Source organism: Rhea pennata, chromosome 3, assembly GCF_028389875.1.
Source record: "Rhea pennata isolate bPtePen1 chromosome 3, bPtePen1.pri, whole genome shotgun sequence".
Classification (NCBI taxonomy): Eukaryota; Metazoa; Chordata; class Aves; order Rheiformes; family Rheidae; genus Rhea; species Rhea pennata.
In genome coordinates, this window is record NC_084665.1 from 60,864,811 (window position 1) to 60,891,301 (window position 26,491).

General features: G+C 38.8%; 1 protein-coding gene across 1 annotated transcript in view; it reads left to right on the top strand.

The window, feature by feature from the left end:
* ARID1B (AT-rich interaction domain 1B) overlaps nucleotides 1-26,491 on the top strand; it is a 338,300-nt gene that overhangs the window by 101,890 nt on the left and 209,919 nt on the right. The window contains 1 exon segment of the mRNA XM_062572412.1: nucleotides 1,775-1,885. Coding sequence (XP_062428396.1) covers nucleotides 1,775-1,885 — 111 coding nt within the window.

Sequence of the window (26,491 nt, forward strand, 5' to 3'; positions counted from 1 at the left end):
TTCTGCTCCTTTGTAAGAGGGTGAAGGCTGCTGAATGGCGGCCTTGTGCCATTTGTTGATTTTAAACCTCCCTGTTAATCCACAGGAACCTGCTGGTGTGCGCAGCAGGAGAGCTGTGTGACAAGTGGAAATCTGGCCGGGGGGGCAGGAAGGGGGGTCACAGGGGATAATAATCATTCAGCCATCAGCCTTTGTCACCCTTAAGCCGAATTGTTACCCTCTGCTGGTAGCCGCGCTGAAGTGCTGCCCTTTTCAGTGCTCCTTGGCTTCGCTTGGCACAGGCTTCCCCGTAGGCCCGTTTATCGGGGGACTTGCATCGTCCCGGCTTGGCTGGGCTCGGTTTTATCAGCCGCGCTGAATTTTCTCTACCCGTTCAAAAACAACTCAGGAGAGTCCAAAGCGATGCAAGTGGCCGGAGGGAAACGGTGTGGTGGTTGACAAATTTCTCTCTCTCTCTCTTGAGAGAGAGAGAGCACGGTGCTAAAGCAGAGACGGAAAGCTTCACTGCGCCGCAAAGCAGCTGGTTTGCGGAGTCGGTATATGGGCAATAACATCGGTTGATACGGGCGCTTGAGTGCAAGACCGGGCCCTTCTCAGCAGCACCGCAGGTTTCCGAGCCTGCGGGAGGAGGGGCAGGGAGCTTGCTGTATCCGCTCGCACCAAAAATGCCCGCTCGCTTACAGTGGTTGCTTATCAAAACTGAAAGTGTGAGGATGGCTGGGGCAAATTAAACTTGTAGGTGCTTTTGCAAAAGGGGGTGGTGGTGGTGGAAAGAGAATTAACAACTGAAAAAAACAGCAAAGAAGAACTTCTGAGGTGTAGTATCTTTTCTAACAGTCAGAAACTGGTTCTTCCACTTTCCCTGCCAGTTATGCATGCTAACGTAGGTATTTCACTTTCTGTTGTTTTCCTTGAAGAAGTTAGGGTAGAAGCTCCTAATGTGAAGTATAGTAGCAAAAGTGAAGCCTGACCCCAGGGCTTTGCAATGGGCAAGTATCTATAAACGTAAAGTTTGTGTTTTGGGATACATCGGAGGGGAGGGAAGGCAGTTTCGGCGTCTCCCCCAACGCACACCCCAAGCTCCTGTGTGGTGGGGGTTGTGTCAGGACATTTTACGTAAGATTGCTTACGCTTGTATAGGGAGGAAAATCCCTGGATTGCGGGTAGAGGCTTTGGAAGGGTACTTCTGATCAAATATACTTTTCTTCTAAGCAGTGGGACACAATAGATTTCAAGGAGATGCAGCGAGCATTTTCTCTGCTCCAATCCGATAGCCTGTGTTTGAAAGTTGTGTCAGTAGTGGCGATGGAAATTCAGGGTTGTTACTGGAGTCTGATTACACAGCGTGATTACAGTCTTATTTTCAAGTCCAGTCTGGTGGGTTCTTCCACCTGGCTCAGTATTTCGACAAAAGGCTTGATAATATATCTAAGCATTTGATAAATGTTTTGACCACTTTGTGTTTGCTACTCTTTTACAATAAAAGGAGGTCATTTATTTAACAGCTTTATTTTTCCTTAGTCTGTCTGTCTGTGTTACAGTGGTATGTTTCCCTGCTTCTTGTAGCCATGTCACTGTGCTGTTTGGAGTTCTTTATGAACAGTGCAAGTCATACCTGTGTGGGCCTGATACGTCGATCCAGAAGATTTAACTAATAAAAACTTCTGATTTGAGAAAAAGATCAGTTCTCAGTTGTATCTTCAGCTTTCTGAGATGTGGTTTTAACAGCAGCTGCTGAATCTGGTTAGTAATGCCATTGCAACTGTTTTTGCAGGATATGTCTCAGGAAGGCTATGGAACCAGATCTCAACCCCCTATGGCCCCAGGAAAGCCTAACCACGAAGACTTGAATCTGATCCAGCAAGAAAGACCATCGAGCTTACCAGTAAGAAGCTAATGTTTCTATTACAATATAGTATTTCTAAAACGAAAATGTTTAATGTAGGACCTTATTGCATCTAGGATGAGCAGGTGAGAAATATTGGAAAGAGAAATACTAAACAAAGTTAGTAACAGGTTTTAAAAATACATTAACAACAAAGAGCTTGTAGAGTGAATTTTTACTTACATAGGCTTTTACTGGTTCAAAAATACCATTATTTAGGCACATTCGTGTTTGTGCACATGTATATTTGTATAGAGGAAATGGATTTTTTTTTTAAGCTTCAGGAATTCCTTACTTCCACAAAGCAATCTGATGATGAAGAGACTTTTCTAACTCCTGTCCCTTTTCTAAGCATTTCAGTAAGTTTTGATTTAGAACACTGCCACCATGACTTTTTTGCTCAAAATCCCAAGCACAGATAATGAGTTTGAAATGTTGGTTCTGGTATGGTCTGTTGCTACATTCAGAAGTGTAGTAATCATGACGACAGTGATGCTTTGGATGGATCTTTTGGTTAGATGATGATTTTGGACCAACCTTTCGTAGTTTTCTGAACTCTCTGCATTCTGATGGGGGAAACAGCATAATGTTAATTTACTTTGCAAAGACACTGCAGCTGCTTGTGTTTTTGAAGGTCTGCCTTCACAGAAAAAGACAAAAGTCCTCTTTGACCTTGTTTCTGTATGCCTCTGTTTGGGAGATTTTTGTTTGTTGGTAGTAAAACAGCATGAACTTAAAACAACTGAATATGTTCTACTTTAAAGATGAAAATGTCTAAACTAAGTGAGCTTTTGCTTGGAATAATATATCATAAACCTATTGGATACTTCCTGTAATTCACTGGACAGGTATTTCATTTCCATTTGGCAGAGGGATCCCTGTGTATGCTTACCTTATCAACTAAGTTATTTGTGAAATTTTATAGTTCATTGCATGTTTTACCTCTGGCACATGCTATATTGCCAACCCTTAAAAAGGGAAAAAGTATTGAAAATCAGTCTGTAAGATTTCCAGTAATTCACAGTCTCCATGTAAAATGTCTCATATGATGACAATCCTGCTTAGCGTGTGCCTCAGTCAAATTCAGTTCTCCTCCTTTCTTTCTTTTTTCTTTTTTTTTTCTTCCTGAAATCAGGGTTACCTTAATAGGTATAGTAGTAAGAAATGCTTTGGAGCTTCTTTTGAAAACAACTTTCAAGAAATGAAAATCTTCATAGCCTTTTAAAGTTGTAAGTTTGGAACCTAGGACATTATCTATACAAGAAATACTTTACATGCTGTTTGAGGTGAGTGTATGTATGTTCTAGGGGCAGCTGTGGAAACTGGTGTAAGAACAGCTATCCACTTGCTTTGAGCTAATTTTAATTTGACAAATTTTTCAATAAATCTTTTCTTAAAAGACCAATTTTCCTGAACGGGTCTTAAAAACAAATATTGGCAATTCATATAAAAATACTAGCAAGTGTGGACGTTGAATTGTTTTAGCAACATATAACTTCTTAAAAAACAACAATATTAAAAGGGCCTTTTTATCTCCCAGTTTTTTATAAGCGGTATATATCAGGGTAGATGGAAATAAGGAAGTTACTTATCAACTGATAGTCTGGTAATTTGCCTGTGATTTTCTTAAACAACTGTCCTACTTTTAATCCATCCTCTGCCCTACCTCCAGCATCATGTATCTACGCAGAGTATTGGGGATTATCCATGTCCCAAAGTGTTTGGTATATTTAGTAGCTCATTATTATTCTTGCTATGCCTAAGATGGTGGTATTAACAGTGAATGTTAACCATTTTGGTCACATAGCTTAAATTGTAAGTTGATCCTAAATGCTGTTATTCATGCTGAAAAGCTTTGATAGCTATCCATAGACCACTTCATATACTCAAAAACTCTGGTGTTTGGATAGGGAGGGGAATGGGAGGTGCTTTCATTTTGTATTAGGATGGAGGGGGGGGGGTGTATCAAAATTAAAAAGAGCCGTAGCTCTACATATGGCCACGTTGTTTGTTGTCATAGTGTGAATAAACTCCCCATCATCTTAATTTCAAGTAAAGTGCCTTGGAATTTAGGAACAGCACATACATTCAAAGTATGGTGAGCATGATAAATCATAGAATCAGTAAGGTTGAAGGGACCTCTGGATAAATGCTTTCATATAGTTCTATATGCAGTAACTATGGCTTGAACATATAAAATTTTTTTTTCCTTGAACAACCTAGTTCTGTATTTATTTTTGGATTACTTATGAAAACCTGTGATCACTATCCCTCGTTTAGTATCCCTAGTTAAAGAGTCATTTTGGGATACTAAATCTAAGCTTCTTAAAGTTGTTTTCACAATACCTTATAATGCTATTTTTGAGGGAAGTCGGTAAGTCTTCATTGTATATTGTAGTTTGAAGTGATAGCAGTGGTGTTGTGTTTTTAATAAAGTTCGATTATGTTTTGTTTTTTGGAAATTTGCCTGCTCTATTTTTGTTTCTTAATGGCAGTGTGTGAAATCACAGCAGCTACATAGCAAACTCTTACAGACGTCTAAAAACAACAAAGAAGGTGTAATAATGAATGATGTTCTCTGTTGTGGCTTTAAAAAAAAAGGTAGAAAAGTTTTCTTGTGATGGATTTGAAGAGGAGCTAGCCACCTTCTGCAGCTCTGAACGGTGACTTGTGTCATCCTTTTGGAGAGTGTTTTCAGCAGGTTTGTGTTATAGTGAGCACAGCTAAACAGCTTGGTAGTTGTTCCATTTCCTTCACACGTTGTATATAAAAGTCCCGACATGAATGTTCCCATAAAGTTCAAAGCAGACAAATTTGTAATGTGGGTTGGTAACAAATGGCTACAAACAAAATATGGCTTTATTAGCCACTTCTAATGGGCTGTCAGGTTCCATACAATGCTTGCTTTCCTTCGTCCTAAGTGCTCTGATATCTGGAGGGTCTGACCTGGAGGTCTTTGACCATGTGGAGTCATTGAGGGCCCAAATGAAACGTTACATAGAACAGTGCTCTGAGCACTTTTGTTGCGGTCACAATTAGAAGGAAATCTCAAGCTTTTGAGAAAACATGGGTATTTGGTACTCTGTGAAGGAAAGGAAGTCATAAACAGAAACTGTTTCTTGTTAGGGATAAGGAAAAGAAGGGTGAGAAGCCTGAATGAAAGTATCTGGAGAACAGCTACTACCAAATGTATTTACTGAGATTCAGGGGATAATGGCAACATACTCATTTCTGCTATTGTTGGAAAAGTAGAGCAGTCTTACAGAAAAAGCTTCCAAATGATAGATCTGCAAATTTGTTGTTGTAGTAAAGGAGCTTAAGTCAGCAGCAGACTCTGTGTGTATGTGAAGACTAATACTTTATTTTACCTTTAATGAGTAATTTTATAAATGTTCACATTGGATTGGGTTAATAGGACGAAGAGCAGACAACACAGAAGAATTTAATTTCTTCTTTTGCCGTCAACATGAAAGTCATTTCAGATATAGGCATTGGAATTACTTTACTTTTTTAATAAGGACTTTCTTGCCTGGTGTCAAGTGTGCTTGTTTGAGGTGTGAGGTCAAATGGCTTAGCCAGGGTTGCCCTGCCTTTCAAGCAGTGGTTTCTGCTAATGTTTCTGCTAATTCGTCCATGTTGCACCCCTGGTGAAGTTCCATGACTGCTTGAGTCGCTGCAGTGGTGCTGTGCACCCCGCGGCGTGCTGGCCATGCCAGCCCACCTCTTCCACTGTCGCTCCCGTGACCAGCCAGCAGAGTTGATTCAGGGAACTGAGCTGGCTGAGAAATGATTGCCATTTTTATTTCTGGGTTAGTTTTGGACTGGATCACTGTATAGTTGCCTGAGCATCGGTGGAAGAGCAAAGGAGAAGGGAAGCAATGGCTATAGGAGAGAGGACAGTGAGACTGCAACAGCTCTGATGCTCTCTCACTCTCTTCCCCCCCCCCCCCTTTTTTTTAAGGCCCATCCTAAAGACTGTGTGATCTCCTTAGAGTGGCTTAATTTGCTGTCACCTGTCAGCTAAGACATGGTGACCAAACACATCTGTGTTTTTAGCCTGACCCCACAGTGTCACAAAGGCCTAAACTGACAGAAGGCAATTCAGGTTTTTGTTAAGGTAAAAGTTTTTTGCCAACTTACACCCCATAGCTGTTTCGCTGAGGGGTCAGTGAGTGCTAGCACGGATGCTTGGGAATGCAAGGCTGGAGGCAGCAGGGGTGGTAGGCTTGTGGCAACCCTGATTTAGATGGATGTAAACTGTTGTGAAATCATAGCCCTAGTCCTGTAAGTTAGCTCAGATATCATATTGTGTGGAGGTCGTATGATGCCAGTGAGGAAAGGTTAAATCTTGAATTGAGGGAATCATTGCTTTACTAGGTCACTCTGAGCTCTGTGTTCATGGATTAATTCTGCAATGTCACTTATTCACTGGGTTTCTTCACGGAAGCAGAACAATTTTTGCAGAAAATAAAATAATAGCTAGCAATGGAGGTAGACTACTAGTTATGCCTTATGCATTACAGTGACCTGTGATGTTTAATGTGGATTCTACAATGTTTATAGTAGTGTAAGCTTCAAAGTAAGGTGGGACTCAAATAATATGTACCATTGTTTAGACAGATGAAATTTTTGAGGTGTTAGTAGCCGTGTTCCATTATGCTTGGTAGTGTGGAAAACAGTACAGTAGTGATCCTTCCTGTTCTTATTAACCATTTTGCAGATCTGTTCTACCTATTTTAGCAAGCCTCTGAAGGATGTTTAGAGTGCGGGATCGGCATGCCTCTGGTCAACACACTTTTTATTATAGAAGAGTTCTAAATTAGATTTCAGAAGATGTCAGTGGAAAACTAGTGGTGAACTATAAATACAAAACTAGATATACTTGGCTCATGGAACAACATCATTTCAGATGCATGGCTTGATAAGTGCTAGCTGTGAGAAAATACATGGAATGGTTTGGGAATCTGCTTTCCCTGCCTATCTTAGAGTATTAAGTAGTTTGGAAAGTTGTCTCTAGTAAGTCTTCTTCCTGAACGAATGTATTCAATGGCTGAAGTCTTAATAGACCAGAAAAATAACTTCCAATATAATTTGAGAAACAGTAGTTAAAAGTTGGTAAGAGATGCCTATTTTTCTTTTCTCAGAGGTTAAACTACTGGAGCTGGAGACTCTGGTGACATTTATACAGAGCTTAGTTCAGTAAGCCCTAATCATGATCAGAGTTGTGGGCTCTACTATAATATAAATATTAATTACCACTGTAGCCCTGCTGGTAAGGAAAGATTGGTAGTAGAGGAGAGTTGGTGCAGTAATCCTTCTATTTTGTAGTCCAAATTGGAATTTTTGCAGGTATGCAAATTAGAAAACTTGATCCAAATTCAAGTGACATTTAAAAAATCCAGGATATTTTTTCTGACTTGAGAAAGGAGGAAGAAAAAAAATCAGTAAATGGATTCTTCCTAGTGGCAGGAGAATGTAGGTGGCAATTGATAGATACATAGATAGTACATAGTAGCAATTTTGTCCTATAGTGATTTACTTTATTCATGTCTCCCTCTGAAAATAACTGGAGATATGTTAACGCACAAACAAGAAAGAAATGTGAACATGTAATACTTGTGAATTAAATTTTCCATTGTTTTTACATCAAGCAGGATAAGACTGGTGTGTCTCTTTCCCACTTTCCTTTCTTTTTCCTGCAATGTTGTAAAATAACTGAATGATCTTGTTTTCCTTTGTTTGGGTCAAGAAATTTTAGCTGAAAATTGTTACTCTGTGAAAGAAGATTATTGACTCAACAAGCCTTCAATTTTCAGTGAATAACACTCCCACCCTCTAGCTTCAGGAACATGTGGTGCATGCATTCTATTTTAAAGTACAGACTGTAATTTAAAACCGAGGCAGTTTGATGCCCCACTGAACTTTGTTTAAGCCTAGAATAAAAGGAAAAAAGCTTTAAGTTGCAAAGAAGTGACTAAGCTTTTGCAAATGCTTTTCTTAGCCGTTATGCATAGAATTGGAAAAAGTTGCTATTTTTTTCCCAAGTCAATGTAATTCCCAATCAAATGCAGTTGCTAGTTGGTTTTTCCTCTTGCTATTCCCCACAATAAACCATAGCAGGAACACATTTCATACAATATGTGTGTACAGAAATCAGGTGTAACTGTTTCTGATCCTAACAGAGGTTCTGGATGTGGCCACCTGCATGGGTTCTGGCCTAGGTCAGAGCACTGGGTCACATCCAGTACAAGTCATTGCAGCCCCGCTGAAATTGGTAGTATTATCTGGATGTGAATTTACACTTCATATGTGCTTGTGTCATTTAAAATTCTGGCCCACTGAATGTCCATGCAGGTTCTACACTTGGTTTCTGTGGAGCCAGGACTTCATGTGTGTGATTTAAATTGATTCCTTTATAGAGAATCCACATTTAAATTCAGTTTAAGTGCTGCTTTGGGGCAAAAGTACAATTTACATTGTGCAGAGCAGCCCAGAGCGTATGCTGTGTGCATAGGAGTGAATTTAAACCCTAAAACCAGAAATGTTGGTTCTTGAAGCTGGCATTTCTTACTGTTAAACTGTGTAATGTGAAGAGATGATGATGCTGTTATTCATTTGTATTTTGTGCTTTACGGGACTGCTTGCTTTTGCTTAATAATGAAAATATTTATTTAAAATGTAGTGTTATGATTGTCATTGAAGTAAAAAAAAAAAAAAAAGATACGTGGCTACGACATTGTTTTCCATTTTCAAAATATGTATATTTACAATTTTCACAATATCCTTGTAGTACCTAAATTACTAGTGTCTGTAAGGAAATGAGAAAATCTTGTTAGACCTGAGAAAATTTGATCTGACCCCCTAGATTAAATTTGTGTGAGAAAACTGGTAAGGGATTATAGAGCTCAGAAACAGTTAATGCTTCAAAAACTTTTATTTAAATAGGTCAGTGTGGATCTATGTGGAGTATTCAAGTACTAGTGGCTTAGCCTCCTCAGAGGTTGCTGCCCCCATAGTGGGGGCAACTGAACTGCGCCTGCAGTAGCCCCTGAACTGCCACAGCTTGCAACCTGAAATACAGAGGTAAGCCGTACGCAGTGCAAGGTTACTATAATGTGCAGGGCCCTTAGCTGTAGCAGTTCAGGGGTCTCTTCATACTTGGCTCAGATGTACCTGTAACTGCTTTAACCATCCTTTTAATCTGCCTAAATTTTCCAGCCAATGCCTTTAGGTTATGGATTTGGGAATCTAGGATGGCTGGGTTTTCTTCCGGTTTTTCTCGAAGGCTGGGGTTGTGTGTGTGTGTGTGTGTATGTGTGTGTTGGTACAACGTGTGCACAATACATATAGTGGGTATAAATGCAGGCATGTCTCACCTATTTGGTTATTTGCAAATTTTGAATTGATAACATTACAAATTCCGAAGCTTTGTAGAGTCACCAGAGCATATCTTTGTTCATGCCTGTACGAACATTGGGATTACCACACAGAAAGTAAGGCAAAAGAGTGTTACTCACTTGAATACCATTTCAGGAAGTACATGAGACACTGTGAATGTTTTCTTTTATTTTTACCACAAGTATTCCAGTAAGGTAGCTGCTGCTGCTTTTTTTTTTTTCTTTTTCTTTCTTTTTTTTTTTTAATGGAGCGACTCCTTTACCTGTGTTTGCCAGCCCTTCTGAAGTATGACCTCAGCTTCACAACCTTGACTAAGCGCCGTAACGCAGTCTGACCAGCAGCATCTGAAGTCGAACAGTGATGCTTTTTCCTTTTCTTCCACCATCTATTCCTGTTTGTTTGGGAATGTGTTGGCTTCTGGTGCTGTTGTTACCACCTTCATTCAGAAAAACGTTACTGGTCTTTGATCTGTAACTCGCTTATGAGTGGTCCTATTAAATTTACTGTTTCTGTGTAAGCGGATGTTTGCGCAGTCATGGCTAATAGCGTGAGGCGAGGGCTGGTTTCGCAGTGCTTTTCTCTGATTGTTTATGGTGTATCCGTAATTGCTAGGGATTCCAGGTGCCACCATAGTGCAAAGGCTCAGCATTTGTCATGTGTTTTATATGTCCTGTAGTAGTACTTAAGACTTCCAGTAAAGTATCCGAGTCCTGTAGTGTGTGAGACTATTCATGTTATTTTTCTGAAGCTTAAAACAGGTGTTTAAATTTCACTCAAATTTGTTTTCTTGAAATCCGAAGCCTTTTGTTATGTTTAGTTTTCTGAAACCTTCCTTCCTTTGCTGGAGCCATGTATGTTGTGTTGGCTCAGAAGTCTTCCCTTTAAGAACAGTGGCCTTTATTGTATCTATGTTATATTGTGGTGTAGGCAAAAAATACTTCTGCAGTGTGTTACATGTTGCTAAATAGGCTACCTTTATCAATTTAATTATACACACATGCACACAATAAAGTGGGTTTTGGGTTGTTTTGAGTTTTTTTTTCCCTCCTTGTGGTTATCTTTGGAAAGCACTATACTTTTAACTCACTGCAGTTTTTCTTAATTTCGTACAGATTATTTGTGCCATTTCAAAAGGTAGCTCCAGTTCCAGAGAACTTTATAAAGAGGGTGCTGTTTGAATTGGCAATGTAATTTAAGGGATGGTGGAGGGGATGAAGCACTGTAGTGTATTGAAATCAGGATATAAAAGCTGGTAACTTCAGGAAAAGGCAACTTTCAGTTCCCAGTGTTTAGGTTTTCGATATCTTTCCTTCCATGCAAACAGTTGCAGATGACCCTTTTAAATTTCTTAACCTGCGGAATGAGAATTATTGTATTAAATTTGTATTATGACGTGAATTTTGAGACGAATTTGAATAATTGCATTAATATAGGAAAACATGCCATCCTTTATTTCACATCACACTTAAGTGGCATGAATGTGTAACTGAATGTGTTGATTTCCTCTCCCTCCCCTCCAACATGGGAATTAATTTAATAGTGTATCTTTCACCATATTATTGAACTTCTGAATATTTGGGGAAGATGCATAAACTTAAACATACATGAGAGTATGTATTTATCTGATTTTATGTAGTAATATATTATGCAGCTGTAACCTTTGAGTAACTTTTGCAGAATATACAGTAGTAAACTTGGTTAAGAGGACAAAGCTTACTTCATGTTGTAGCATCATAAGTGTACACTTGCATATATGCATTTATAGTGTTGTAGATGCTTAATTTCACCAGTGATTTGCAGAAAAAGTAATGAAAAAGATTTAAAATATTATTTTTGTTTATTAAACTGCAAACTATACAGAGGTCAATACTTGTTTTTCAAGAAGTGTGGGAATAAAGTAATGGAAAATGGTCCAAGATTTTTTTTGACCAACTTGTTAAAATCAAAATAACTTTGCAAAATTATATGGGTGTATAATATTGTGCATGCATTAAGTACCAACGTAGTGAACTAAATCATTGTTGCACAGGATATAACTTAGTGCAAAATGTTATCCTTTGATTTTAGACTTTTGTGGTGAACTGAGAAGCTTACTGGTTTTTAGTATGATGCAACAGTGGAGATAAAAGAAACACTCCAGATTATCTCTTTCACTTATTTAATATGTAAGCTATGTCAAGGTGTTAATAATAACACAATGAAAACTTCATACAAGCCTAACTTTTCCATCTTGTTTGTTTATGTATTGTTTCATTAGGAGCCTATGGTAAAGTAGGAAAAGCGTAAGGTTGTTTCGTGCAATTTTCAGTGCAGTTCTTTAGCATTGCACAGAAGATTTATTGAAAAAAAGACTAAAAATTTTAGCTTTTTTTCCCCAGTTATTGTAAGTGACATCTCACAGTTGTAGCCTCATTTAAATTCTCTCACAGTCAGTTTTCCCTCCATCTTCGTTTCTGTCCTGTATTTTGCTTGTCCTCTTAAAAGAATTCTGAAGTAGGATGACTGTATGCACACACTACTAGTGGTTTTTTTTGAATTACTTGATTCTTTGTTGGTAATCATAGTAAAAGCCTTTTTGTTGTTACTCTGAGCTATGACAAAGTATAGATTTTTATTTTTTTATTTTTTTTCCTCCAGAAGTCTTTGGCTGCTTCTGGCGAGATGGCTGGTGCAGTGCTCAGACAGTGGCTCGGCTTGGTGTGAGAGGGGGGCACTGCCTACCTAGAGAATTGTTCCTTGTCTGCAAACAAGCAGAGACCAAATGTCAGATCCTCTAAAATGTTGAGAAATGCACACATGCATGTACTCATACATATATACACTTTAAATTCATATTTTTTTGCTAGCTAGACTATAGACTCTATAGAAGAAGGAACTGTCAAAAAAATACAAGAAAGAAAGAAAGAAAGAAAGAAAACTAGTGATTTCTAGTACCTGATTTTTAACGGCTGTTTTCAGAGTAGTATAGGTCAGATTGAAGTCAATCTTGTAAAATTTTTACATTATTTTTGCCAGAGAAAACAAACTTTCAGCTGCTGTATAATAATTGTGATTGCTTGGCCTCCATTTCTATGGAGATGTGATCAGAGGACTACAGTCAACTAGCCACTCAAAGGAAGAAGTATCTTCATCACTTCCAATGTACAATGAAACTACAGGTTCAAAGCACAAATAAAGGACCTATATAATGACGTCTTTCTTTTCCACTACCCACATCAAAGAAAAATGTAATTGAGAAACAAAACATGAGATCAGCTATGCAAAGAGGTTTTTAAATAGTTTATTTAAAAAAAGAAAAAAACAAATCTCTCTCATGATACTTAGTTTTTTTCACTTTAAAAAGGATTACTTTTCCAGCAATTTGAAAGACATTCTGTATAGCCCTCTATGTGTATTTGAATTTCTCACAGATCCTGATTCATGCTTGTTAAATGATGGCATGGGCTCAGTTTTGTCGAAAGCTGGATTTCATAGCCCTCTTGCCGCAAAGCGTGTGCATTCGTGCTTAGCCAAGTACAGATTGGGCTGCTAATGTTCTTCCAAGTTCAGTCTGGGGTTGTAGATCCAGGATCATAGGGTCCAGCTCATGCTTGTGAACAGCGTGTGTGACCCAGTCTTGCCAGGGTGAGTGATAACACCTAACAGCAAGTTCTGGCCTGTGCTGGATCTTGGACTGGGAAACTGTGGCTCACTGACACAGGGTGGCATGTTGGCCAAATAGTATATTTTGTATTACGTTATACAGGTTTTAAGTCACTTTGAACACTGTAGTGCCCTATCAAATGGGAAGGTGCCTTTCTGATACAGATGCTGAAGCTTATAATACACATGACTCCTCCAAAAGGAGCCCAAGTGTCTGAATTTCTGCAAGAAATAGGGTTAGGTTTCCTCTAAACTAGATAATAGCCAAGTTACAGTTGTAATGCCATTTAGGCTGTATATAGGTGTGCATATATATATAAAAAAAGAAAGCTTTGAGGTGCTGGGTTGTTCTAGGTTACGTCTGTTCTGCAAATCCCTCTGTCTCCTCTCTAAAAAGGGTTCATAGGGTAACCCAACTATGCTAAACTGAAAGGGAGTATATTCCTCTTATCTTGGTTTAGATACAAGGCCGTGATTCTGTAGGGAACACGGCACCTAGAAGAAGAATTGCACTCCTTTCTGAGGACTTGGTGAAGCAGATCAAAAAAAAAATGCATGTGAGCTTGGATTTTTGGCTTCCTGGGCATCATACTGTGCTATCACTAGACTACAAGGCCAGCTCTACAGATTGATTTTTAGGTGCATATTTTTATCATGCTTAATAAGAGCATATTGATGAGACAACAGTGTATATTAGCTAAGTTAATCTGTTTTTCTGTTTTATTGTTACTGTTTATTGCTGGAATCCATACGGTGGCAAAATTTAAAAGTGAGCTCGCTCCTTCCCTGCTTCCCTGTCTCCGCAGAATCAATCTTGCAGCGATCCTTACTCTTTTTAATTAAAAAATAAAATAAACTCAAAAAAAAATTTTTTGGGGGGAGGGTCGGAACTGCCCCGCGATTGAAGACGCCCAGCGTGTCGTTTCAGGGGGCTCAGGCCTCTCCCGCCGAGCAGCGGGTAGGGCCGCGGCGCCCTTTCCGGCGGGCGGAGAGGCAGCAGCCGCAGAGGTGGTGCAGCGCGTCCGCGGGAAGGTCCGCGCCGCGCTGCAGCCGCCCGCCTCGAACCGGGAACCGGGAGAAGGGTGGCGCCAGCTATTTTTGCCCTTGCCGGGGGAGGAGATCGAGGCGGGCAGGAGGCTTTGCTCGCTCGCGCTGCCCGGCTCCGCTCTGACCCGGCCTCGGCCTCGGCCCCGGCCTCAGCCTCGGCAGGGCTCACGCCGCGTTGCTCCCCCCGCCCCGGGACGGAGGGCCGCCGCGGCACGGGCCGCCTCATAACCTTCCTGGGTATTTTTATAATTTATCATCAGCTGACGCCGCCTGGGTAGCATACTCTTACCACTCCCTCTGGCTGCTGGAAGTCTGAAATTACATCTTTGTCTTTGAAGTCAGTCACACTGTTAGCGTTGCCATGGGGACGGGGCGGGTGATGGCCTCCGCCGAGAGCAGATTGGTATTTCGCGTTTGAGCGCTGCTGTACACAAGGCCTTGGGATATTTTTTCTTTTCTTCTCTCGCCCCCCCCGCCCGCCTTCCTTCGGAGTGGTTACGGAACTATCCCCTTTTAGAAAATGTTTTAAAAAATTACGTTTTTACATGCTCTTACTAGATTAATAGTCACGGTTTATTTCATTTTAACTGCAAAGATAAAAGCATTATTCCATTAAATGGGTAGCCTTTCTTTTTTCTTTTTTCCTTTTTTTTCCTCCCCCTCCTTTGGTTTATGCATTATTAACACAAGCTTTCCTGTTTTGCTTGTAACATTTTATAGGCTTTTTCAAACATGTAGTCAGATTTGCTCTGTTGCTCTTTTATTTCTCAGGCCTTAACCCTTTCTTTTCTTGATCTTGTCTGCAAAACTTAGAGTGAAGCCTTGAACAGTTCTGACTGCTCTTATTTAAAAACTGGAAGAGCCCTTAAAAAAAAAGATTCTGTATTTTTTTAAGCATTCTGCAAGCTGTGCAGATTTTTGTCATTTAATTCAAACAGATAAGTAAGCACATGTGAGCTTTGAAGTAGCTGCGAAAGGTCGAAGTCAAGGAAGTACATTGTCTTATATTTTGATTTAAATGTCCATTTTTTGCTTTTCCCCCTTTGCATTTCCATGTTGTCCTCCCTATCTGTAGAGTTTTGTTAGTAGTCTTCAGAGGAGACGCACCTCATGGCTGAAGAACTGGGAACCAAAAGATCCAGAACAATGGCAGGGGTTCATATCACGTCCCCGGGACTTTCCTCTTCAACATAAGGCCAGTGAGGCCCATCCAGATATGTGGAGATACTATTATAAATACAAGCTGCAGGCTATGTTTCGCTTTTCCAGAGCTCTAAAATACAGCTTTTGTTTTAATGTCTACTAGGAGGAATATATCCAAATGCAGTCAAGTGCTGTAGATATAGGGATTCAGTCATCCCTGCAGACACAAATAGTCTCTGTATAAAAACTTGGAGACTAGCAAGCCAACCTGGAATTCATGATTTCTCATCTTTTTGAATTGTGAATTTGTTATTATTGAGAGGTGTTTAACTGGCACCTTGAAGGCTTCAATTTGTCCTTCTGCACCTGTCACAGATCCAGCTCTCCCAAACGCCTCTGCCCTGGCCTCTCAGGACATTGCAGGAAAAGTGCAGCTATTTCTCAAGTGTTTCTCAATTTTTGTCCTTCTGTTATTGCTGTTGTGTGGTCATATTGATGTGGATGGTGTCTCTCGTGAGATGAACATTTAGCTTCGGGAAAATGAATTGAAACTCTTAAATTTGTTTCACCTACCTAGCTGGACTGTGCCCAGGTCATTGAGCTGGGAGGATGCATGTGAAGAGCTTCTGCTCTCCACCAGCTCATCTCTGCTCTGCAAGCCTCAGAGCTGTGTGTTTGTTCAGGTACACAAATGCTCATGCATGTGACTCTGACAGGTGCCTTCAGTAAATAGTGTTGGCCTCGGAGAGGCCCTGGGATAGATGAAAGATGGATAATGAACCTAACTCTCTGATCTCCTGAGACCAGCAGAAGGCCTTTCTCTACTCTTGGCCAATGGCAGTTGCAGGTAGTGTTGCAGCCCAGCCTGGAATTAATCTGGTGTCCTGCTGGTGAACTTGGCAATAGCATATATTTTTAAAAGTTTTTCTTTTATATATGCAATTTAAAAAATTGGGTTTTTTAATTAAAAAAAGGGGGAAAACCAGGAAAGGTTGCAGGTCAGTCAACTTTCCTTTATTAAGATATCACAGATGCTTCAGGTGTGAATATTGTATAGTACAACTGCATATATTAAATGAGCTAAACTAGAGGTTTACTCTTCTTTCCTGCTTTTATGGATATCAGTTTCATGCTTTGAGTTTTGTTCTCCTTAAATTAGCAAATTTTGAGAAAATTACATTAAAACATAATTCCATTAATAAGAATTTATTAATTGCTTATAAAATTGGCATATCTTTATCTTCTGCACAGCGCTCTCTTTAGCTGCTTCTTAATCTTTTCTCCCTTCCCCCTAATCACTAAGTAAACATGTCTCAGCAGTCACTGCATGTGAAACTAGAACCTGTACATGGACAAAAGCAAGCACACTATACTAATTTTCATTAACATATCCTATCTCCTGGAACATTTATTTTTTCATATCCCTGTAAATTGATTTTTCATGTGCTTGTGACTGATATTTGAACTGTGTGTTTGTAGTAAATGACTTCTATAAAAGCCAGGTCCTGGATCTCCCAACACGAATATATTATGGAGGTGACCTAGTGGGTCCATAGTTAAGGTTGCATAGAGCTTTTACTTAAAACAATGTTTAAATCCCTTAATTAAACATTAAAACTCATACAAATTCTCAAACATGGACTGTTTCATTAAAGAGGATAAACTTTAATTATTTAGGTACTCAATGTACTACTTAGCTCTATATTTGCAGTATTCTGAACAACCTAAAATTATTCCCATCTCAGATTTTTCCAGAGTTCCTAATATATTCACTTTCTCTGTTTTCTTACATCTTTTAGTTAAGCCTTTTCCTGATGCAAGTTATCATATCTCTCTTGACTTCACAGAACTATGGCAATTTATATAAAATGAGCTAACTAAAAAAATACAGCTTTATCTATAATAATGCATAGTACAGAAAAATGCATAGGAGATGAAAGATGAAACGGCTGTGAATATTCTATTAGTTTTTTTCCATGGAAGTCAAGCAGTATTGATTGTTTGTGGACAATATCAATATGAAAAGCAAAGACTAGAAAGCCTATTTAAAAGAGAACTACCTTGTGGAAGCAAAATCCAGACTCATGTTTAAACATGAGTAACACCTTTTCTGTACTGGAAATTATTTTTAACTCAGTCAACGAACAGCAGTTATAGTAGCCCCAAACTGGTGTAAACTTCTCTTGACTTTTTTCCTTTCTCTGTGACCAGTTCAAATTTGTTGAAATCAGTCTTTTCACTGATTTCAGTGTACTTTGAACTAGACCTATTAATTCCTCTGTTCATTCTATCCCATTGTTACCCTGTTCCTCTGCATAAAAGCTTGTTTTGAGCCCTTTCCTTCAGATAGGGTCTGTATAAACCTGTAGCTGTATGTACTTGATCAGCAAATGATCAACAAATACAATTCTCACTTTTAATATGTGTACCAATCTGCTGAGCTAGAATCACATTCTACAACACAGGTAGAAGTCTTGCTAAAAACACTATATTTGCAAATATACTTAAATGAAGACAAATACCTTTAGAAAGCCAGTATTACATATATTTGCAGATATTTTCAGTATCTGTATTCAGACTCCTTAGCTTCCAGCTCTGCTGACAGTAATAAAACAAAGTGGGAAAAAATATACCCAATTAGCTTATGGTCTGTGAGGAAGTTTCTTGTTTAAGTCTTGAGATCAGGATTTGTATTTCCTCATAGTCTTCAGCTGATCGTCACTGCGTTCTGGTATTCTTATTAGATCAAGTCTCCTGTCTTTTAAAACACCTCAGCTAATACTTTTAAATTTTTTTTGAAAAAATTCTTGTCATGTTATCAGCAGAAAGTAAGGTCTGTGTAAAAATATTCATTCCTTATTTGAGAGCACATTGTTTCAAAGTATGTAGTTCTTGATTTTTGGAAAACATGAGTACCATATCCTGAGATTGCATACCGTAAAAAGTTAAAAATTATCTAGTAATTTGAACAATTGCTTATTACTTCATGCATTGGATGAAATCTGAAGTTCACAGGAAGTTCTTTCCATCTACAGCTTATGAATATGTTCTTGAGCTCTTCCAAAGTAAGGAATTGAAATGTTGGACGTGAAAAGGATTATTGTGCTTGAGCAATGTAATGTTCCTGTGAAAATGCAAGTGAATGGAAGCTCCTGGGCCTGTAATGTTCTTTTACTGAGGAAGTCCTGGCTTTTACTGTTTGTGTACTTGAGACTCTGAAACAAAGCATAGCGGAGAAGAATATACAAGAATACCTTGAAGTGAAATAATGTGAGAGTCTAATTTTTACGAATTGGGATCTTTTGCAATATTACTATATTAGTGACATGTTGTATTCTATCACTGTTTTTGGCCTACTAGCTTGGGGGGGGTGGCGGCAGGGAGAACTCCAAACATGGTGTATCCATTGAGACAGCAATAAGTTAAAGTGAATACAATCATGCACTTTTCAGTAGCAATCTGCAGTTAGCTATAGAGAAAAAATTTTAGAGAAGTTAAAAAAAAAAAAAAATGAGCGAGAAGGAGTATGGAGAAAAAGTCAGAATCTTTTAGAGTTTTTTTTATGTTTGCTTTTCTTCTGTGGCTTATTTTACTCTCTCCTGGTAGAAATAGAAGAAAGCATTATGGCCTGTTGGTTCCTCCTATTGATAACACACACTTGATCCCTTTTGCTTTGTGATAGTGGTGGAGGTGAATTTATGACTTCAGGTTTTGGAGGAGCTCTGAGCTACGTTAGTGCTTGCCATGGTCTTGTATATTCCCCAGCTCTCTGTACAAGAAGTACACTGCAGCCCTGTGAACACTGAACATTTCAAAAAACGCTGTTTCTCAGCTGTGGTTTGCCCATTTTGTTTGAGAGGATTTCCAGCAAATGCAACTACTGGAAATAGTTTGTTTTGGCACCTTTGGGCTGATTTGGATGGATGGATGGAACTTCTTGCAATCTATTTCAGACAGACTAGCTGGATGGTAAAGGTAGGTCTTCATTACTGTTGACTAAAGCTCTGAAGCACCATAGGAGAAAGTCAAATTTTTCTGCAGTCTGTGATCATTCTGTTGTTCTTCATAGGCTTGGTATTGTTGCAGTAAGAAGGGAGAACAACACTTAAAATGGGCAAGACATTTGAAATGTAGTTACTCCCCAACCTCTATCTCCTAAGTTAGCTGGAATTCTGACTTGCTAATTCACTCTGTGCACCACATCCTTGTTTTTATTGAATTATTTTAATTTACAGTTGGATTTCAACATAACAGCAAAGCATTTCTGGGAGATAGCAGTATGTTTGCTAATATAATAGTGTCCAAAATTCCTTTTTTTCTTCCCTTTTGTTTTCATTTGTACTGTTTCATTATAGGTAAAGAACTGCAGACAGTTAAATGAGTGTGATTTCTCATGTCATCCTCCCTGAAAAAAAGAAAAACCAAACAACCTCCCAAAAAACAACTCTTTATTTGGTATAAGGATCATTATAATTGTTATTGACTGTCCAGTCATAGCATGAGCTCTTGGGACTTTCTGCTGAGAGAGGGGGAGAGGGAGTGTGTTAGCTTACTTACTGGTGGGAAGTCCCTTGCAAAAAGAACTTTTACATTAGGTTAGTTAGTTGCAAGGGTTATCTAAAATTCGGCATTAGTCTGCCCCAAGGATGACTGTTCTTTTTTTTTTTCCTCCCACCCTTCTTAAATGCCAATTTAAAGCCATTTGCTTCTTTTGTGTAGAAAAATAAAAGTTAACTGCCATCACCCTTCCCCTCTCTTCCTCTCTCTTTTAACTTTCTGTTTCTTTACCATTTTAACTCTGCAAAATTCTGAGAGGATTGCTGTGAGGAGGAAAATAGTCTGCTAAGTGCATATCCTAAAGCTTTTGGCCTTTCAAGGTTTCTCTTCTGGTAAGGTTGAACTGCGGCTAGGGCTGGGATTGAGACGACAGGGGAGTAGTGTGTAATACTTTCTGCTTCCGATAGCTCTTTGTTGATCTAAGAGAGAGCACTTAGAGAGTGGTAGGTCATTTATGTGATTATGAAGAGCACTTGCTTCTCTCTTATTCAAGATGGAAAAATAATAGTTTTTGAATAAGAGGTCGCTGTCAAGATGACATTGAATGTGACTTCTCTTCCCTCTTCATTCCCTCCCCCACTGAAAGAAAAGCAGTACTGCAACTACTTAGGATAGGGCTGGATTTTTCCAACTCCATGTGCCTTTTCTTCTATTTTTCTTTCATTTTATTCCTTTCCATTTCCTCTGTATGTAATGTTTATAATTGCAGTGGTGTCTGGATATTTATGGTAACTAGAAATTTAAAAATAAATCTAAGGCGTATAGGTTTTTATGTGTTAAGTCTTGTTTTTCCACTTGCAGAATTAAGCTGTGAATGTGTGATGTGGTATCTGCTTGGGTGACAGATGTCCGTTCCTGAATGATGCTGTGTTCCCTTTGTGCTTTATTTATGGAGTGATTTACTTCTAAAATAATCTCTTAATCTTTTCCAAACTACATTTCTGTATATATTGTTTTTGCATATGCCATAATTTAAGGTAAGATATTAAAAACTGAAATTACTCCTAAATACTTCGTTTCTGAAGCTAATGACAGTTATACAGTACTGTCATTTTTGGTTTGATGTGTCCTTTCAGAAATAGGTTGTATGCAGTGTGGTTGGTTTGGTGATTTTTTTGTGTGTTCTTTTCCCCCCCATAGTGTTGTAATTTCATTCACTTATTAAATTAAAAGGCAATACTGATTTATCTTCTTTTATGTTAAGTTTGCTTTTAAGCTTCAGAAAAGGAGCTGTTACCCTAAATTAGGATGTGATTGCTCAGAGTACAGAACATAAGGCATATTTTATGTAAGTTACTCTAGAGTTAATTTACTTAAACTGGCACTGAACATCAGTATGTGCTGTTGTATTTTGTTACAGATTTCCCTTCATGTAAACTTTTTATAAAACATCATTTTACCTTGGGAAAGGTTGGTCAGTGGAATGTATATTTATAATTCTGTACAGCAGGAAAGACATTTTTAGATTCTCTTATCTGAAGTCTAAAATCAAGTCAGAAGTGTGTTGAGGTTTTCATGTCTTTGCCTGTTGACCTATGGAAAAGAACAGGAATTTTGAAATTCAGATTTTTTGAAAACCAAAACTGTTTTGGAACTGGTTTGGGGAAAGATAACACTGGAATATTTTGACTGTTAATGTTTTCTATCTTAATTATTTTTATACATAATCATGATTTTTCAAAAATCATGATCAGAAATGAACAGCAGTTTTAATTTCTGATTGAAACACCTAAAAACGAAGAGAAGTGCTGCGAACATTAAGATGGCTTTGATGATTATTAGTGACACATCAGAAAATATCACAAAATCACGTAAAAGCCTGGAAATGAATAGTGACATTGCTGATATTTTGAGGAGGATGTGTTTTATGATGGCTAAAGTGTTACTGCATGTTAGGAGATGGGGAAGTAGGTGAGTCTTCAGTTGCCAAACTGTAGAGACTTCTGAAATTTAGACTAGGCTTCTCATAGAAAACAGCTTAACTTCGGTCTGAGATCTGGAATTTTTTGGCTGGTGGTACTCCATGTTTTCATTATTAAATATGAAAACTCAGGATCAGTCTTGTGTATAGATGATTAGTACTGAGCAATCACCATTGAACAAAAGCAGTAATTCTGGCAGTCTTCCTGAGAGGACTTACTGTAGTGCAGCTGCTTAAGGTAGTCAGAGTTGTCTCATTTTCTCATTCACATTTTGGACCTGGCTTTGGAGAAGCTTGTGACAGTTTGAGCTGTCTGATAGTGTGTCTGGTTGTTGGGGTGTGACTGCATGAATGGTTTAGTTTGTAGCAAGAGTGTACCTTTGAAGCAACTCTCCTAGCTAGATTCCACTACCGCACTTTGATTAACGTTACCCAGCAGGCATGGAGCAAACAGGATGCCTTCTGGATGAGACTAAACCAGAAAAAATGCTCCAGGAGCCTGCTAAATGTGCTCTAGCTGCAAACAGGTCCTCGGTCCCCAGGTTTGGACCGAAGTTGGTGCAGGAGACAACCCAGATGTAGGGTCCTCGGCACCCGCCGCTCTTCCCCGCGGGTCCACTCCTGCGGGGCTGCGCTGTTTGCGGCTGTAAGCATAGCCGCCTTCCCGGCAAGAAGTGCTGCAGGGCTGCATCCGAGTGTTTTACATAAGGTCTGGATCCAGAGTCCTTTGAAGTCTTTGAATGACTTCCATTGACTTTAATAGGCTTTGTGGCAGGCCCTAATGATTTGGTTGTGATCTGAAAAGAGATGTACAGAGACTTTTATATAATGAGAAAATGTTACCTTTTAAAGAATCAAGTTCAAATAGCCTGATCAGTTCTCAAGTGAAAGTGAGCTTCTTGCTGTCTCCTGAAATCCGTTTGTTCCTGTCAAAAAAAAAAATCATAAAATTAGTACTCATTTCTCAAGTAAGGCCAAGGCTGAAATTAGCAGAGGAGTTTCAGGTCATGGACTGAACTGTACTGACAAGCAGTGGAGAGAGTTGCACAGTGCAACTGTCTGCTCCTCTCAAAACTGTGCTGCAGTCCCCTCATTCTCATGAACAGTAGCTTTTTACACAATTTTGATGTAAAAAGACAGGAGAGAGGAAGGAAGAGATAATACTTACTGTTTATTTCTGTTAATAGTACTCTGAGACAAGTAATGCCATAGGTCTAAAAATCATGGCTAATTAAAAATCTCAAGTTTGTTTATAGAAGAGAGGATGGAAGAGAAAACACTGTCCCACTGATTGAATAACAAAACTGCCAATTCTTCCCTAAGTTTTTCTGTCTTTTCTGGAAAAAGTTTTTCAAATTGCTTTGATGGTCCTTTTTTTTTTTTTTTCCTCAAATAAGATACTGTGTTCGATCAATATCCAAAAAAATTTTGCCTTTTTCCCCTATTCCAGAATCCTTTCATATGAGCTATGATTTATTGTTTTAACAAATTAATCTGGATGACTTGGATCTGTTGAGCTTCTACTTCTTTATTACTTACTGTATTATTTTATTTAGCTTCCCCAAAATTAAAAGTTTGTACCTCATCCTTTTTTTTTTTTTTTTTTTTTTTTTTTTTTCCAGAATAGATATAATAATTATGTTTAAACAATGCGGGGAATAAATGGCAAAGAACAAAGTGTAGCTCCATTTCATGAGTGGACTTGAGGATGTATTAGAAGATAAATTCACAATTATATGTAATTGTGTGTGTGCTCCTGTAATGGTTTGTCTTAATATCTTTATTTGTACATGTTTTGAGGCATAGAAGAGTTCCTCTGAATTTGCATTGGGTTTGATTTATCACAGTTACTGTTCTTGTTTTACATCTGTGTAATTACTTTGAGATCACTGAACTTGCATGAAGTTGCAATAGCGGTGAATTAGCTTGCTCTTTTGATTGTGCTTTTTATTCTGGTTCAAATATTCTACTGATCCAGGTGAGGATGAGATGTTGTGCTAAGCTGTGAGATGTTTTATTGATTGAGTTTATGCTGCTTACCTGTCAGCACTTCCATTCTTAGAAGTTGTATTTAATGTAGTTATTTCTGTACGCTTTGGAAATGCAAAGGAGTGTTGTCACATGAGAGAAAAGTTAAATTAAAATTCCTTGGTTTTCTAGCACGTACATGCTAGCTATAGCTGAACAAAGTGGTTCTGAGGATCTTGCACTGTATTTTTGGTAGAGGCATTATCCCGTCTTTCATCTTTGAGTACAACAGTGAATTAACTTTAATAAAATAAAATGGAGACCTCCTTTGGACTCTTTTGATGTCTGTGGTATGCTTGAAGTAATGAATTATCTTGTTAAAAGGAAGATATAGGTTGGTATTATCAGAAGGTGAAGGGTGCTGGTGGTATTTGTAATAAATAAAAAAAAATACATACACAGGATGTGCATGTGTTTGTGTTTTTATTAGATGTTTACAGTCACAGTGTTCCTCTCATCTTTTAAATACAGACCTTGGAAGTGACGGCAGGAGGCTGGCTGATAGCCCTCAAATAAGCCAGCCCTGCAAACCGTCCTTTTGTTTGATTTTCAAAAACCCCTCTATCAGAGGGAAACAGTCCCTGAGATTGTGCGTGCTGTCAGGCCGATCTGGAGAATGTTGTTTGCTGCCGGGCCTGGCGTTGCCGGAGCCTCAGCCGCGTGGCTTAATAACTCATCGTGGGACCTTTGCCTTGCCGGGCGGTGAGTTGTCGCGGCTCGCGCTGCCTGACATCAGACGTGCGTGCGGCTGGAGGGGGTGCCGTGCCGCCGCTGAATCAGCTGCCCCCTCCTCCTCCTCTTCAAGATTAGAAAAGCAGGTGTTAAGTCTCATTTTGAGAATTTATTGTTATCTGTTGCTGACGCTTTGGAGACCACTCTGCTTACCCGCCTAATAGCCAAATGCAAGCTAATAGTCTGTACAGGCCATTGAAGCCTAAAATCCTGCTAATTCCTTCCTCTAATGAATAATCCCTGATCTCTGTATGTGCCTTGACTACAGAAAGGCTAATTATGAAATTCATTGTAAGGAAAATTTAGGACTTCTGATTTCTGTGCCTGGGATTTATAAATAAATAATGCATCTGCATGTGTACCATGTACGAAGTATAGCTTTCATATGTAAAGTTAAATATCCCCGAAGATATTTAGTTAAAATAAATGGAATTGTAAAACATTTCTTTTGCTCGACGGATTAATCGCTCGTAGTTTAGGGAATAGGTTGCCTGTTTTGTATGAGAAGGTCATTCATTTTTAACCCTTAGGAGAGATACTGTCCTTTGAGCTGTTGAGTCAATTTGTTAATAGCTTAGAAGAGAGAAGCTCCTTGACGCTGTGGCTGAGTAGGTGTGGGCATTCCCAGCTGGGCATGAGAGCCCCAGCTCCCGCAACTGGAGCGCCCCGTGCTCTCCCGTGTTGACTCTTCACAGAAACGTCGCCATTCCATGTTTAGAAATCTGACAGGAGGGCAAATTTTGTTCTTCAGGTTTGAGGAATGCTTCTGAGAAGTAATTCTAATGATTTTTTCATTTAAAGTTTTGGTTTTTTTTTTTTTAAAGGAGGGGAAAATATCTAAGCAACCAAATTATTGGGGTAGAGCTGTTGCATAAATTATAATGAGCACCAGAGGACACAGGATGTGTTCATTCCCAAGCTGCATGATTATTTCGTGTTGTGAAGGGTTAGCTTTCAATTGCAAAGCTTAATCACTTTTCAAATGAATATTTCATAACAGTTATTTTTTCATCAAATGTACAATGACGTGCTTATTTTGTGCCTCATGTGGTAGACATTAGTTTTCAGCAGCTTTAAATTCCTTTTACTTTCCCTCATCTCCTATTCTTGTTTTCAGCCATGGATGGGCAAGAAAATGTTCTTGACTGTTTCCTGATGAGTGGCTAATCTTATGGCTAAGAGATAGTACAAGCCCAGAGGTTTTAGTAATATTAGTCACAAATTCTTAAAACAGTATAATGTAATTGGTGATGAGTGCAGCTTACCTGACTAATTTAAAATATTTTAAACCTGAATTAAGATGAAAACACAACTGCTGCCTCTAGTAAGTATTGTTTAGTGTTACACCACAGCTACTCGATTTGCATACGCAGCTATGGTCCATCTTTCTCACTTACTGAGTCACTGTACTTGGGTTCTGGTACTTGTATAGTCTTCTCTTAAGTTAAAATAATTTTAACTTAAAATACAAGTTTTTCTTAGGCTCTGGTCTCGTATTGAGGTTGTCCAGCTATCCCCATGTGTCCATGCACACAAAATTCTGTTCACTTGGAGAGTGCAGCAGTGTGATTCTGCTGTGGTATGGTCTTATATTAGTATTTGCCAGAGAATTTAGAAGGGGCTCATCAAGTCAAAAGTCAGCTGTTGAGATCAGGGAAATAGTTCTTTTTTGGTTCATGAAAGTACTCATAATTTAGAATGCACCATATGCATATTCTTCCTTTGGTATGCAGGAAAATACAGCTACAAAAAAGATCAAGTATTTGATATTATTAACCTTCTGAAAAATTTTGTGAGCAGTGAGTTGCACAGAGCTTTACTTGTGGATTGTTTGGACATATTTTGTCTTGTTGATGGTGGGATAATAAAAGCTGTAGTATTATATTATTTTTGTTCCTGGATAATGGAAGTTGCCATAGAAAGACAGGGGGTTGCCTCCTTGCTGAACAGTTGCTTTTTGCTAAGATTGCACTGGAGGAGTCTATATAGCTACCTATATATCTCTATAGTATAAGTATTTGGAATTGTTGTGGCTTATGGTATATTTTCAATAGCAAAGAGGTGCTATGATTGCCCCACTACCTATCCTGGAGACCATGCCATTGGGGGAATTTCTGTAGCCCTGTTAAGTTGTCTCA